Here is a 16,189-nt window from a genome sequence, read left to right as displayed (position 1 = left end):
TATTATTTTAGATATCAATTGCATGCGTCATTGCATGGAATCAATTAATTGTGCGTTTAGAACTACATAGAAGTTGCATGCGATGAGGCATGCAATTAATAGTCCACACAACACCTGATTTTTCTATCAAGTTACATTGAGATATCAATTGCATGCAATTAATAATCAACTCGACAGCTGATTTATGATAAATAATTCTATAGCCTAGTCTGATTTTCACGGTAATATTGGCGGAGGTTCCTTTTCCTTTTGTATTATCCTTGAAATGCTAAATTTCGAAAAACCTTTTATATACGTCGACGTGAAATTCAAAAAGGAACATAACTGTCAAATTTCATGAGAATCTATTGCCGCGTTTCACTGTAAATGCGGAACATAAATATAGACATATAAACATGAAAACATAAAGAGAAATGCAAAACCGTCGACTTGAATCTTAGACCTCACTTTGCTCGGTCAATAATGTTTGCCAATTTGATAAGTGCATTCCTTTGCAAGTGCTTCATGACTACGCCAGTTATCAGGTTCTATTTCTTTTTAGGAGAACGTCTATAAGATCAGGAATCTTTCTCGTCCGATTGAAGAGAAACATAGTTTTCTGCAAAAAATAAGAATATAAATAATAATGTAACCTGAATGAATTTCATAAATTCATCCTTCCTTTTCACTTCAAGCTATGATTTATCTCTCTCAGAGACTCTCAAAATTGTTTTTTAAATTTGAAAATGTCCTCAAATATTTATAAGTTTGCCTGTGAAAATATGCCTCTGGAAATTATTATATTCAATAATCACATAATTATTAAATTAATGTTTAGTGAATTGGATCTGATTCAAAATTACTTTTGATAGTAGTCCACAGTATCCTCAGATAACTGATTATTTACTGCTTGGGTAGCAACAATGCTGTTAAAATGCAGCTAAAACATGAACATGATGTATGTTAATCTTGAATAATGGTGGGGGAAGCCAAAAATTGCTTATATGAGAAAACGGTTGGAAGTTAAATAACGGACCACATGCTTGGCATCACGCTGCTGTCTCTTGAAGGGACAGAATACTTGGTGGTGCGGTGGTAAGTGTCAATTTATGAGTAGAAAATGTTAATTCGATTTCTCATTTTTTTATCAGCTATTGTTAAAATAGTTTATATGAGATAAATTATAGAATTACTATTTTCTACTTATTTTTCTGTATGGAATGTAAAATGGCTTGCATTATTTGATTTTCCAAGTTTCAATTCAATTGTTCAAGAACGAAGTTACTATTTTAGTTATGTTATGTATAGTGCGTTTACAATGAGTGCAATATTCACTTGTGAATTCCTACATTCATAATATGCTGAATTAATCAATTCAGAAGTATCAAGAAGTATTCATCCCAGATAAGAGAGTGGATACTGCAATTCTTATTTTCACTCATCAATAATTATTTCAATAATTGACAAAATAATAACACAAATCACTTTTTTATAGATAAAATAGAATATTAGATATCTATTATAATAACAGATTGTAGAACCATTCAGTATGAACGTACTAACGTACTTCATCAGTTTTTTTACTGTCTTATTCCAAGTGAAAAGATTGGTTGAAATAATGGAAATACGACTGAGAAAAATTCAAGTATTATTAATTGAACCATTGAAATGAATTAGTATGTAAGGCATGTACGAATACAATGATATTTGTTGACCATTTTCGCACTGCAGCTAATATTCAAATAGAAAAAGAAAAATGATCATACACTGTCATTGGCTCATTTATTCGATTTTGCACTCCAATTTTGTAAACCTAATGAAGATGTTTTTATTTGCTTTCGTCTAGAATTTCTCATCCACCTAGCAGTCATGCATTGTCTTGGAATGCTCGCTTGCTTTACAGCAAGTATATTGCCTAGTATATGTAAGTAGATTACTGAAAATGAATGAACATTTTTTATTTATTGATATTTTCATTGAATTTTTATTTTAACTTCAACATTCATGAATTGTACTATTCAAACTTCAATTTCCAAGACAGTATTTTTGTCAATAATTTCTGACCACTGATTACAACCTGGAGGATCTTACTATATTATTCATCATTCTGTTGCAATTACTTTTCGATCGAGCGTGTAATGAGGTCTATGTTTCAACTCGAGAAAATTTAGCTTATACTTTTTATACTGTACAATACCAACGTTAGTAGACAGAACGTTAGTCAACTTCTCAATTAGCTTTGGTACAATATAATAGTTGTTTGGTGTTCTGTTGGCACCTTGCACAAAAAGTGTAAATGTTTTATTGTAGTTAATAAATTGAAGCGATAGGCTACATCGTAGATGGAAAATTCTGTAAATAGAATCAACCTTAGTAGACAATAGATGAATTATGAAGTTTCTTTTCAAGTCTAATATTTGATTTGCTTCTCAGTGTGGCAAAAGGTGTGTTACAATGATGTGGGCTGCTTTCCAACTGGACACCCGTGGAGGACAATATCAATAAGAGAACGGTGGTTCATCCCTCCACCACAGTCTCCAAGGGATGTTGATGTCACTGTCACCTTCTTCGCCAGGTAATTCGATGATTATTTCATTTCTTCAACTTTGAATCAAAAGCTATTTATAAATTGAGAGTTACAATTTTCCAAAAATCTAAATTTGGAGGAATTTTTGTTTTCAATCAACTGTATCTCCAGATTTTGACTATCTAGATTTATCAAATCAAATCAATTTTATTCACTCGAAATTCATACAAGATATTCACAGAAGTATAAAACGACAAGTTACAAGTCAACAAGACACTATTCACAAAAAGTACAGTATTTTACTGAACCTTGTCCGCGAATAGGAGTCAGATCCAAAGTGTTATAAGTAAGATTATTCAATTTATAACTTGATATAGTTGGAGATTTAGTAGGAGAAAGAGTTAGGAAGAAGAGTGATTTAGAAATTTAAGTATGACTTAATGTAGATGATTGAGTGCAAGCTCGCACATACATACAAGACAAGGATCTTTTGAATAATTTACCATTATAAATTTCACCCATTTGTAGAAAAAGAGCGATAAGTGCCTATCAATCTACAGAGAAATAATATTATTTATTAAAATATCAATCAATTCCATAGTGTAGTAAAAAAAAGAGCATCAATGGAAATATTACAATACCGGTAGGTTGAGAATTATTCAACAGAAAGACAGTTTATGATTCGGAATCCCTTTGAGCTTAATTTTGTTCTCTTACAGCCTGAGACCAGGTCGACTGATCTATCCCAAATATATTCCCAAGTACACCCGATAACAATTTGCCTTGCATTCGACCATTTGGTTTCAGTGAAACCACTTGTTGATGAATTTACTCTTCTTTCCTCTTTCTCCTCAAAATCTGGAGTTTTCCGAAATACTAGGAGCCAGAATTAAATGAAAACAAGAATTCCATATTTCCTTGATCGAGTAACGGAAATAATAATTTGAATTTGAAATCTGAATTATTAAATATATGAATATTGTTTCGGTTTGGATGGATATTGAAAGCTGTTTTTAATGCTTTGTTTTTTTGGTCAATAAAAATTATTTTATTAATTGATTGAATAAATATTCATTAATAGTTGCATAGGCCTGCAACTGACTCGCCAATTCAATGTGTTCAACGCCTTTGCGTTGGAGGACAATGTCCAACCCACCTGTTTCTAACAGCGAAGATCCAACCTTTGTTCGTCGGAGCCTTTTGTGTCCACAAAGGTATTGGTCCTAAAAAATATTGATCCCGAAGCTCCTATAACCCAATCAAAGTTGTGAATTCACTCTTGACATTGATCTGACAAATAGGCCAAATAAGTTGAATAATCAAGAATCTTGAGTGGAATATGAAATCATGGTGAATATATTTTTTTCTCTATCTGTAACTGGTTTTAAAACTCATTGTAGATATCTTATTTTTTTAGGTAGGGTTACCCATAATCTATTCACGCTCACTGCGATTGACTGGTTAAACAGCAGCATTCTTAGCTTCATTGTTCTCAAGGTCTCAGCTTATGAGAGGTTTTATAGATGGGATATCTAATTTCTATAATATTATCATTTACAGAAATACTGGGCTTAGAATTGAAAACCGTGATCTGGTGTATCTTAGGGGAAATATTTATTTCAAGGACAGTGATTTTGACGCGAGCCGTAACAAGACGTTTTTCATCATACATGGATTCATTGATAAAAGGAAAGCAGATTGGTTGAGAATTATGAAGAACGAACTACTTAAAAAGGTAACAAATATTCAAATTAATTATCCTATTATAATTGAGTAATCTTCAGTATAATATTATAAAGGGAGGAATTGGCTTATACAGTACGGGATAGGAAATTCTGACGGAACTATAGAAACGATTGACCCATCATCATCATATATGCACTAATGAACCGAATAATTTGCAATATTCATTAAGATTATGAATTTACCAAGGATGTTTATCAGCTCATTCACATTCTTATCAATCAATAGATTCTAAATCTATTAATGGAACAAATTTATTCAATTTGTGATTCAAAGTTTACACAACGAAAAAAGTCTATCCAAAAAGAGCTGTCTCCAATTGAAAAATCAAAACTACAATTCCATGAAGATTCCAAATATTTGAACTTTATCAAATCAATTTATTTTCCACATTGCATTACAAAGAAAATGTAAAATCACATAATTTCAATTATGAATGAAAAACATCTATTTAAAAAGAAAATGGTACATTATTACATTAATGTTAGTGTACAGATGGCGTGGCATTACCCCAAGAATTCTATATTCACAGACTATACGTCTGTGAATGGGGTAGAGTTCTTGCATGAAAATAGTTTAACATGTGTCTTTATCTGTGCTATGTACTATTAACTTTATGTTTTATTAGCCGTCAGGCTCACTTCGCTCGCCATATCCGTCTAGCCAGGGGGCTCCACCCCCTGGACCCCCGACTGGATCATCCAAGAATGAGATCAGCAGGCTCGCTTCGCTCGCCTGCATTTTTCATTTGAGCATTTTTATCATATGTTAGGACGATCCAGTCGGGGGTCCAGACTAAACGTCTGGCTGAACGGATATGGCGAACGAAGCGAGCCTGACGGCTAGTAATAAAATATTCCCAGGAATAGCTCTGATTGAAGTAGCAGTGCCCAATCAATTTTTCCGCGATAGATACATTTCAATCTTCAACTTGGTGCCAACCTAACAAAGTCAACTCAACTTAATGCCAACCTGACAAAATTATTAATTTAGTTACCAGTTAACAACTGTATCGAAGAGGTACTCTCTCTAGATTATAGTTCTATATTAACATATGGTATGGTCTTTTTTCAATTATAATTATTGTGAGAAGAATATACATGCTAAAAGACGAACTTTAAACCCTTAATAACCACCCTTAGAGTTAAAATATTGCCAAAAGATTTCTTAGTGCGCCTCTAAAGGGCCAACTGAACATACCTACAGTTGGAGAGCAAGGGTACCCAAGACCATCAATGAAGCGAAAAAGTAATATTTTAATTAAATTGAGCTGGTAAGTTATACTAGATGTACGGTGAATGGAGCAGTTCCTCATTTTCTATCCAGCCTATGCCAAAAAGCCACCCGACCAACCTACTTTTATACACCACGTCGCTGCAATCCTCAGCCTCCCTGATGACGATATGTCATATGCCATATAGTATGGTGATTTGAGTTCTATTCCATGCATTAATCTAGGTGTTGAATATCCATGACTGTTCCTGAGTCGTGTTTGGTAATTGTGTTGTATATTAGCAAATAGGTTTATTTCATGTTTCCTTATATATGTGAGAATTGTTTTAATAAATTACTGTCTTAGATGGAGCACAGGGAAGTTCGAGAATAGCTTGAGAGAACTACAGAATTACTGCAATCAGGACTGAGATTTTCTAGCGTTTTCTCGCATTTTTCAAAAATTATATTCGAGAGAAAAAATTCAAATTTGGTATCAGTCAGAGTCTAGACATTTTGTCTTCACAGGTCTTTGATATTTCGCCAAAGATACGCCTGATATAGGCACTCTTACAACATTTTCCAAGCGTTCCCCAGCGTTTTTCCTGTGCTTTTCAGATTTTTCAAGAACTCACTGACAGAAAATGAAAAAATTTGGTACAGAAATTCAGCTAGGGTGAAGACGTTGTTTTTTAGAGAACTCCTTAATTATGCCAAAGATACGCCCCAAAATTTGTGGGTTTTCAGCGTTTTCTAGTATTTTTCTGAGTTTTTAAATCTCTTTCGAAAACCAATCAACAAAAAGTTCTAGTCGTCAAAGAGTAGAAATATAAAAAGGTTCAAAAGTTGAAATTGCAGTCCCTACTTTCCCTGCCTTATGTTGTAACGAATATCATGATTGAGCTAATGCAATTCACTCGTTTGTAAACACTGTCTATCTATATGATATTTTATAAGAATTTTTTTTTGGCTGAGGGTGATGCCCAAATGAGCTCTGGGCTTGTGCGTGGGTAATGAGGCGGATGATAATGAGAGATGAAGGAACCTACAGCTTTAGGTGGGTTCCGAGCTACCGAGAAGCGATTTCACAACTCATGAATCGTATTCCTAAGAGTTGGCTCAAGCGGTCACCCTTCCAACGGGAGTAACAGGCGCATGATTCTTAACTTATCTTAGCGATAGTTATCACCTTATGTTGTGTAATGATAAGAAGAAAACAAATTCATTGTATTTATTTCACTCCTGTACAAACTTAATTTATTAATCAAACTATACTCCTGCTATGAATGCTATATCTTAACATTGTACTGCTTACAAAAATGTATTGCCCTAATACAACCCAATCAGCAAAATCAACTTGAATCGAAATCAAAACAAGCTCTTTTTGTCAAACATGAGGGCTTGATTCAAGATTTCATTCGCATGCGTTTTGCTGGAAATGAGTTGAATTCAAGAGTCCATTTATACATCGTTCAAGCCAGTTTCGAGCTCGAAATGCAGGCTCTAATCAGGCTGGTTCTGCGAGCAAAAATCAAGGTCGCGTTGCGAGCTCGATTCAGGCCCGAGATGCACGGTCGAATCAGGATTGAGATGCAGTCTTGACTCAGGCTTGAAACGCATGCTGGATGCAATCCCCCCATTCAAGGCCACCTGGCACACCTTTCACGAAATGCAAGCTCGATTCTATTGTGATTCTAGATCAATCAGAGTCTGATTCAAGCTGTATGTTTGGAGTGAATCAATCCTGATTCAAGGCACACTGCCTTCTTGAAGTGAGCTTGTTTCAGCTTCGAATCATGAATCTGATTCAAGGCCAGTGCAATCCAATATCAATGCTTAATCATAATTTAAATTTCATCCAGAATTTGAAATGAATCTGTTATTCTTATTATTCATGATTCAATTATTCTTCCAAACTAATGCTCCAATCTTACTATTGCCTTAATAATCTATTTCTTTACTCAGTGGACATCCATACATTCTATATATAGATGAAATCTATATAATATATAGATTATATAATATATATATTATATATATATATATATATATATATAAAGACTATAAAATATATATATTTTGTATAGATTTCTTCTATATATAGAATGTATGGATGTCCACTGAGTATAGAAATAGAGTATTAAGGTAATAGTAAGATTGGAGCATTAGTTTGGAAGAATAATTGAATCATGAATAATAAGAATTACAGATTTATTTCAAATTCTGGATGAAATTTGAAATATGATTAAGCATTGATATTGGATTGCACTGGCCATGAATCAGATTATTAATATATATTTTATATTTTCAATATTATTCAAATTGAAATATTCCTTAAAATTCTCCTGTGAATGGCAAATTACTTATTCATTCTCTCCTGTCAGGGCAGTCTATAAACTGTCTCTGTAGCTGTATTATTGAGTCGAGATCGACCTCTGCTAACCAATAACAGCTTGCAGACTGTCCTGAGAGGGAGCAGTGCATGAGTCACTCGCCATTTGATGAATTAATTAAATCAAATCTGCTCCAGTTCAAACAGCCCTCTATGCTTGCAACACCTCAAATGGAATACTGTTCATATACATCTGAGTAACACATCAATATTATTACTTTGAATATCTATTAAAATATTAATATTTTATATTAATATCTATATTAGTTTATTTTCTTTAAAGCTTAATTCCAGAGTATATCATTATGAGCGAAAAATGTAAATAAGAAAACATTATTTTCAATAAAATGCAATGATTTTTATTAAATATTGCAAAAATTGAACTTTTAATTTATAACTTATTATATATTTTTACTTTGAACTGCTATCGTCCTCGATTTGAGCTTCATGAGGCGTAGTCTCTCTGCTCTTGGTCCTGTAAAATATGAAATGTACAGTTTTGTGAGATAGCTTAATAGGTTATTATGAGTAAAATATGAAATTTCTCGGTAATCTATTCTCAGAATGCTGATTATGTAGCTTATCAAATCATACAGAGTGTCCCAAAAATACATACATCAGTTCTACCAAAACCACGGTATTCTATTCTTCAAGGTATATTCTGAATCCTCCATAGTTTTCATGTAATCCGGCATTTAATTTTTTTAAAATAATCACCATATTTATTTAATGGATGAACATTTTCCTTAGAAATTTAGAATGGTATCATGTCTACATTAAAGTTTTAAATTTAAGTTTACTGTCTGAATCATGGTTCAATGGAAATGTGTATGATGAGTAAAATTCAGAGCTTCCAATTCTCAAGAGAATTATGCCTGATTTTGTAAATTCCTATAATAAATTACTGAGATATAGTTATTTTTGTCTTCTAGCTTTGTCTACGTGTCCTCGAAAAAACTTAAGGGCAAGGTACCATATGGTTCTTGGAGTGATATCCATGCCATTTCAAAAATATCATGCAAAAAACTTTTATAAATTGGAGTCTGTTATACATACTGTAACTTTCAGGATAAGTTATTGGTCAAATACTCTACCTTTTGACATACATAAATGAACTTCAACCCCTCATAAGGGGTTGACTTAGGCCTTCAAAAGGACATCTCATTTACATTTATGACAGTTTGGCACACTGTCAAACGAGAGAAGGGGAGCATTTCGAGCATCTTTTGAAATTAAATGTAACAGATTACTAAATAAATAATCAGTTTTTCAATGTGTTTCGTTATTCATTGAAAAAGTGTTGTTTTAAGTTTTATTACTTTTATCAATCATTTCTATAAAAACTAGAACTAAATCAGCCCCCATTTTTGATAAAAGTATCATAGAACATTTTCATTGATGTCATCATTCTTGTTTTAAAAAGGCCTTTAAAATTATATACCACACAATGGGTGTTTACATTTGAATATTTGAGTTACAACCCCTCATCTCTTTAAAAACTAAAACTTCAATCAGCCGCCATTGTGGATACAAGTATCATAGAACATTCTTATTGATGCCACCTTTCTTGTTTTAATAATACCTTTACAATGATTAACCACACAATGGGTGTTTACATTTTAAATATTCCAGTTACAACCCCTAAGTAAACCCCTTATGAGGGGTTGGAACTCAGTTGTACATTAAAAGGTAGAGTATTCTATCAATAACTTATCCTGGAAGTTACAGTATTATATCTACAACAGTCTCCAAATTATTGAAGGGTTTCCATACATATGACTCACTCTGTATATGTGCATATGTATCGTTGAATTTCAAAGGTTGTTGAAAAACTGTGTTTGAAGGAGGTTCCGTCTTTGGATAGCAGTGAATAGATATTGGATACAAAAAAGCAAACATGTAGAAGAAATTGGAAAAGAGTATTGGGAGCAAGCGGTGAAGTGGACGAAATGATGGATTCTTCTTTGATTCAAGTAGCTGATTTGGAATTTTTCCAGATGTATTGGGACCACTAATTCATGATTATTCCAGACTTTTTCATCAATAACAAAAAATCATGGTTAGAAATGATCCCCTAAATAATTTACGTTGTAATTTCAAACAATAAAAAATTGTTCACTCACCTTCTCAACAACCTTGTTCTGGCTTGTTGAAACCATTTCGACGCCAACGATCCATATTTCACTTCAATTGCAATGTCACCAAAAAACGTTTGAACAGCAACTGTAACAAAATTGGATAAGAAATAATATAGCAATACATTGATATATACAGTCATAGTGATAGTATAGCAACAATGGGCTACTAGATCACCTTCTTTTACATAATAGGTGGCAAATTAAAAATTGCATCAATATTATTGAACTCATGATGAAATATACCTCTTGGAGATTACCAACATCTTTAATTCTCTCAAAATGTAAACAAATGGGTTTTTTTCAAACTTCAACCCATATAATCATAAGTCAGAATTTATTCAAGAGAAACACAGAATCCTATTGATGCAAAAATACTGCAAAATTGCCACAAAAAAATTCTAATAAAATAACATTCTCGTATGGTATGAAAATGAAAATATTTTAGCAAAACCTTGATCCCCCGCATCAATGAGCAAGAAGCAGCATAGGTTCAGCCTTACAATAGACCATAAGAATTATTGTTATGCTCTTAATTGTAGAACTAGTTATAGCCTAATAGATAATTTTATGACAAAAAATAGCATTTCAATGCTATAGATAATTTTGATTTAATTTCTTAAATACTCTTGTCTCAAAATTTCAAATTTTAGAATTATTGGTTCTTGTTCTAAGGTACAGTTTCAATGTTGGATATGTTACAAGAAGTTTGACGAATGAGTGAACTGGCAGAAGTGTTAACCGCGGCTAGAATGCCACCTTCAATCTTAGTGTTGTGATTACCAGAATAGTCCAGTCACTATATATATAAATTAAATTAAATAAACCTTTTATTGCAACTTTTACAGTATTCACCTATTGGTACATAGTAAAAATAAAATAAAATTTTCATGGTTGCAAATCAGCTTCCGCTGAGGTTACTTCTTTGGTTGGCACCAAACACTATATATATAGTGCTTGAAATTTAAATTGCAATTTAAATCAACTCCAATGAGTACTGAGTTGAATTTTTCAAGAACGAGTAGAATTTTGAGAAGAAATTAATTTTGATGAATTTCAGTTTTTGATCATCAATATCATCCAATTGTTCCCATTTAAATGAGAAATTCGAATTTTCTCTGGTCGTGATTTTGTGCTCCACAATCTGAGATCAGGTAGAGTGCTCTATCTCATATAGATTTGAATGGTAACAATTGGAAGATATTGATAATCAAAAACTAAAATTCAACAAAGTTGATTTTTCCCTTAAAATTTTACTCATTTTTGAAAAATTGTAACTCAGTACGGTTCTCTTATTAAAGATAAAGAGTTCCGAGTGGTCTCATTTTTTCAGAATTTCATCATCTGAAAAAGGCAAGAACGAATTTATCTGTCCGATTAGGTACTGGATTTGTAGGAAATAACTGAAAACTGGATAAATAATCAAAAATACAAGGTTTTTGGGCCACTCTGTATCTTTATAGCACAAGACTACTCTTGAATAATACATAAAAATAGAAATCTAAGAAAAATAGGAATAGTATAATATAGAAATAATATTCTAATATTTTTATTTATAAGAAAAATATTATCATGAAAATATTGGTTGGTTCTGAATTTATTTATCCATTTGTGGATACAATCTCAAATGATATAAATATAATTGGGAAACAATAGCAGGCTTTGCCCAAAACTATTTTATTGCCAAATATTGATAGGTAATGGATAATGTCCCAAAATGTTTTTAAGTTTTTACTGCTGAAAGTTCAAGTTTAAATTTCATTGATGTATTAAAAAATATAGTTATAAAAAATCAGAAATAGAATATAAACTGCCAGCAGGCCCCCTTTTTCATGTCTATATTGACTGGACTAATATGGTTGCAACTTTGAGCAAGCTATTGTGAACGCATTACCGTACTGGGAAAAAACATACCTATAGTCTTTTTTCTTTAGGGCTACTCTTGAAAAATACATAAAAATAGAAATCTAAGAAAAATAGGAATAGTACCTATAATATAGGAATAATATTCTAATATTTTTATTTATAAGAAAAATATGCTAATTTTAAAATGGGTACTTGAGTTTCTGTTTGTTTTTATTCGTACATAGGTACCTACAGGTATGGTTTGAAAAACAAATACGGCACAAATATGGTTTGAAAATACATCTACTACAGTGCAGTGTAAATATGGCCTTGCTAACATATAAATTAACATACAATAAAAATAAGTAACATCCATATTTACATAACCAAAAATGTCATATATTCGACTATAAAGGAATACGGTAGCCTACTTACTCAGTATGCATTTCGATATCTCACTCCCATGAAATGGAGTTTTTGTGTTCCCGTTTAATGCACGGCCAGTATATGAGAATTTCATGGCCAGCTCATCAATCATTAATCTTCTCAAGATATTATTGACACATTGGCCAATATTAGCGCTCCCCACTGTCCTCATATGCTTTATCTAAAAAAATCAAAACAATTTTATTAGTACTGTGTAAAATGATCAGTCATAAATGGTTTGCGAAATGAAGGACATTCATTCCGCAAAAACGTTATTTTTGAGTGGAGCTCAGTTCTGTTTAACTTATAGTAAGATTATTCTAGGAAAGAAGCTGAAAGAAATCTACGATGTCTCTCAGATGACGTTCCAAAAATGATGCAGTAAAATGCGCGCGTGGGGGCCCTGCACTCTTAGACTCCCTATGTTCAATACAAATTAACAGAAAATTTCATAACTATACTCACTATAGGGGTTATCTTTCCTATTAGTTGAAGAGATCCAAACATACAGTTACAGTATGACAATTCAATGTTATGTCTTCATGTAATCACGATTTCCACGGTTTGAGTTAATTTTAAAGAATAATGGTCATTAAATTTTCTCAGCATTGAACTTTACACAAGTTCTATCCTTTCAAGATACAAGGTTATTATTAAATATTCAGTTATATTCCTTCCAAAACCTTGCGAATTCTAATAAACATTGAAGTTGAAAATATTTTACCAGTTCTGTTGAATATCCAAACAAATTTTGCGTTGGAAATAATCGATTCATGTCATCATAATGTCTCTAGAAGAAAAAAGTTATAAATTTGATAAGAGATCCTTTTCTATTCATTGGAAATTGTATCGGTAGATGCGTTCCTTTTTTTGAATTAAAAGTTTAAAATACTCCTCTGAAACACTTTGTATAACAAGGCATGAGCATAATGTACCTAGATTGTAAACCACATCGTCTTTGACTTTGGTGTAGGCTACTTATCGGATAATACACTAAATGGATAAATAACTAATTGAATGAATAAATCAAGAAATACCTATATAATATTTTTTTGTTGGGGCTATTCTTAAATAGAAATAAAAAATAAAACTCCCTTAAGTACCCTTTTTTTAAATTGTTTATTTACGAAATGTTTTGACCTTGATACCATTATCATGTAATTGAATAAAATAAAATGAATAAAAAATAACATTGAATAGATACTATTACAAGCTTCTTATTTCTGATCATAGCTGGTACATTCATATGATTTTTCAAACTGTTAATTTTGAATTTATATTTAATAATGATAATAATAATAATAATACTGAGGATGATGCCCACATAAGCTCATAGGCTTGTGCGTGGGTAATGAGTGAGAGGGATGATGATGAGAGGTGACTACTTTTTAGTTAGTCAAGACCGTCGGCTTATCGTCTCCTCTGAAAGACCATATCTATGTGATTGTGCTGTGGTCAAAAACTTTTGCCCCCGGTCGAGATTAGAACTTGGGTTCTCTTGATAATTAGACCGGTTCATTATCACTTACTCTAACGAGCCATCCAGTTAAATTTGCATGATTTTATAAAAAAAGGATTATTGATGTCCAATTGAACTGAATTTATTATTTTATCTCTGTTTAATCATGGAAATATAAGTGTAAAACTGGGGCCCTGAAACCTGCACTGAATGTTAAAGACGAATTTCACATTTATGCGCCGGCAAATTAATAAGAGATAAAATAATAAATTTAATTCAATTGGACATCAATAACCCTATTTTTGATAAAATCATGCAAATATAAATTTAAAATTTACAGTCCTAGTCTGGAAAATCATATCAATGTACTAGCATAAGTGATCAGGAATAAGTAGCTTGTGATAGTATTTATTTAATGCTATTTTCTATTCAATTACATGATAATGGCATCATGGCCAAAACATGTCGTAGGTATATAAAAATTTTTAAAAAAGTGTACTTAGATTTTCATTTTTTATTTCTATTCAAGAAATATTTATTATATAAAATATTATATATTGCTGGAGTTACTCACAAACGATTTTCTCCTCCCATTCTGACTGGAAATTGACCATCTCTCTCAATGGAAGTAAAGATTATCTGATGATATTTCCTCATCTATGCAAGCTCTTGTTATTTCACTGCTGTTTGGACTCGCTTCTTCGCTGTAATAGAAACAATAACTGAAATTAGGTCATGATTTTTTAAATTAAAGATAGCAATTAAATTAGAAAATTTCTCGTAACTTTGGTACCGTATTACTATTAAAAAAATGAGTTGATTGAAATTAGGGATTCAATATTAAAAGGGAAAAGAAAATGTCAAGAGTTTCCTGATAACATAAAATGAAGCTTGATTGATTGATTAGGCCTACTTTATTTATGAAGATTACAATATATACTGGCTTATAGGCCTACACTAAACTTATACAATAGCTTACAATACAGCAAAGTTTTAGATGAATTTACATATAACATAAACTAAGAAAAAAATTATTGAACTGTACAATGGTATGAAAAAAAATCAATTTGGAATAACTACCTATACAAGATAATATTGTCATGCATCTACATAAATTGGCGGAGCTTTGGACATATCAATGTCCATTCTTTGGAAAGAATATTAAAAATATCCTTCCCAGTAACTCTCTACCAAAGTGATCAAAGATTATAAAAACAAGGAGTGTCCTATTCAGGAATATTGTATCCCAAATTCAAATCCCAAGAGCAGTGAACAACTAGTGTTCAAAATTTGAATATTTTTCATAAAATGGGATAGACATAGAACATTTTTGAAGAGAAAATAACTGTGGATTCATTCAACTATAGGTATTTTCTTAATAAGCTATCAGACTGAGTAAAAGATCAAAAGCGATTGCATGAAATTTTGATTCATTCTAACTCAACATTAAAAATAGAGTTGATACTATTTCAAATAATTTGTAGATAAATAAGAAGTGGGCAATATTTGTAAATTATTTAAAAATTGAGGAAATTATAAAGAAAGACGACTTCATTTCCAAATCTATTTGAAACTTCTGACAATACTGGATCTGACGACATCAAATAAGAATTTTCAAAACAATTTTGTTTCCAATACAATAAATCAAGTTGGTACCGTAATAAAAAAATATGGTTGTAGTTTTCATTTACCTGCACTGACACTGTAGACTCAGGAGCAGACACAGTAACGAAGAGGAACGAAGACAAAAATGAAGAACACAGGAAACAGGAAAAACAACAGATAGAAACTCAATAATTAAAACAAACCTATACACTACAACTAACTATCTCACTGGATTACTGGAGCGCACTGTGCGATATGTCATCCACTTTAAAGTTTAAACCGTATAGTGAAAAGTGAACTAACAAACAGAAATTCTCGAATGGAAGAACTCTTGTCTTGTCTCAGAAATTCAAAACCAAACCATCATACCCTCTCCACTTCGTACCTTGGAGTTGGCCGTTGGACACACTATAGCACGTATAGTGGAGAAATATAGTGGTGACTGGAAAATAGAAAGTAAAAAGTAGGTGCATGTGCGTTTGTGTATGTGTGTGTGAGTGAGAGAGAGAGAAAGTGTGAGTGAGTGAGAGAGTGGGTGTGAGAAAGTGTGTGTTAGAGGGAGAGAGAGTGAGTGAGTGAAGGAGACTGCTAGAGGGCGAGTGTTGGATTCCTGTTTTCAGCCCAAAATGTCACTGTCAAAAAGCTGTCTTCCCTTTTGTTTGAAAATTGAATAGGGTAGTGCAAATTCCTGACCATGAAACAAAACATTTTTTGTTGCATGTTCTATCCTTCAGCAGAAAACTGGAAACATGCTCCATGGACTGCTATATAGATCGCTGATTGAGAAGCTCTATCAAATATAAGAAGCAGTTAATATTTTAATTGAATTAAAGTTACGTTAATTTCTAGCGTAATTTTGGAGGATT

General features: G+C 32.1%; 2 protein-coding genes across 4 annotated transcripts in view; one reads left to right on the top strand and one right to left on the bottom strand.

Moving 5' to 3' along the window:
• The first annotated feature begins 942 nt into the window (after positions 1-942).
• Positions 943-16,189, top strand: part of LOC111059666 (pancreatic lipase-related protein 2) — a 56,409-nt gene continuing 41,162 nt past the window's right edge. Inside the window, exons 1-4 of the mRNA XM_039429228.1 lie at positions 943-1,074; positions 1,826-1,903; positions 2,413-2,554; positions 4,067-4,241. Of these exons, the coding sequence (XP_039285162.1) occupies positions 1,849-1,903; positions 2,413-2,554; positions 4,067-4,241 (372 nt within the window). The 5' untranslated portion in view covers positions 943-1,074; positions 1,826-1,848. The remainder of the gene's footprint in view (positions 1,075-1,825; positions 1,904-2,412; positions 2,555-4,066; positions 4,242-16,189) is intronic.
• LOC111052106 lies at positions 8,226-15,779 on the bottom strand. 3 transcript variants are annotated; one of them, XM_039429239.1, is made up of 5 exons: positions 15,410-15,768; positions 14,293-14,422; positions 12,269-12,440; positions 9,977-10,076; positions 8,226-8,328 (listed from the first exon to the last, which is right to left on the bottom strand). In XM_039429239.1, the coding sequence occupies exons 3-5, from the start codon at positions 12,429-12,431 to the stop codon at positions 8,265-8,267; spliced, it is 327 nt and encodes a 108-aa protein (XP_039285173.1). In that variant the 5' UTR covers positions 12,432-12,440; positions 14,293-14,422; positions 15,410-15,768; the 3' UTR covers positions 8,226-8,264. The 3 variants fall into 3 exon arrangements, with proteins under 3 accessions (XP_039285173.1, XP_039285183.1, XP_039285176.1); XM_039429249.1 differs by lacking the exon at positions 12,269-12,440 and having other exon boundaries at positions 15,410-15,779; XM_039429242.1 differs by lacking the exons at positions 14,293-14,422; positions 15,410-15,768 and having other exon boundaries at positions 12,269-12,764.

The sequence above is a fragment of the Nilaparvata lugens genome, chromosome 1 (assembly GCF_014356525.2).
Source record: "Nilaparvata lugens isolate BPH chromosome 1, ASM1435652v1, whole genome shotgun sequence".
Lineage (NCBI taxonomy): Eukaryota > Metazoa > Arthropoda > Insecta > Hemiptera > Delphacidae > Nilaparvata > Nilaparvata lugens.
Note: the sequence above shows the minus strand (reverse complement) of the source record. Positions and strands in the feature narration are given on the sequence as shown.

Excerpts from the sequence above, each read along its gene's own strand:
- LOC111052106 (XM_039429239.1), bottom strand. The coding sequence starts at position 12,431 with ATGAGGACAGTGGGGAGCGCTAATATTGGCCAATGTGTCAATAATATC. Across the intron at positions 10,077-12,268 it reads GATATCGAAATGCATACTGA|TTGCTGTTCAAACGTTTTTT; the intron begins GTAAGTAGGCTA and ends ATTTTGTTACAG. Across the intron at positions 8,329-9,976 it reads AGAACAAGGTTGTTGAGAAG|GACCAAGAGCAGAGAGACTA; the intron begins GTGAGTGAACAA and ends CATATTTTACAG.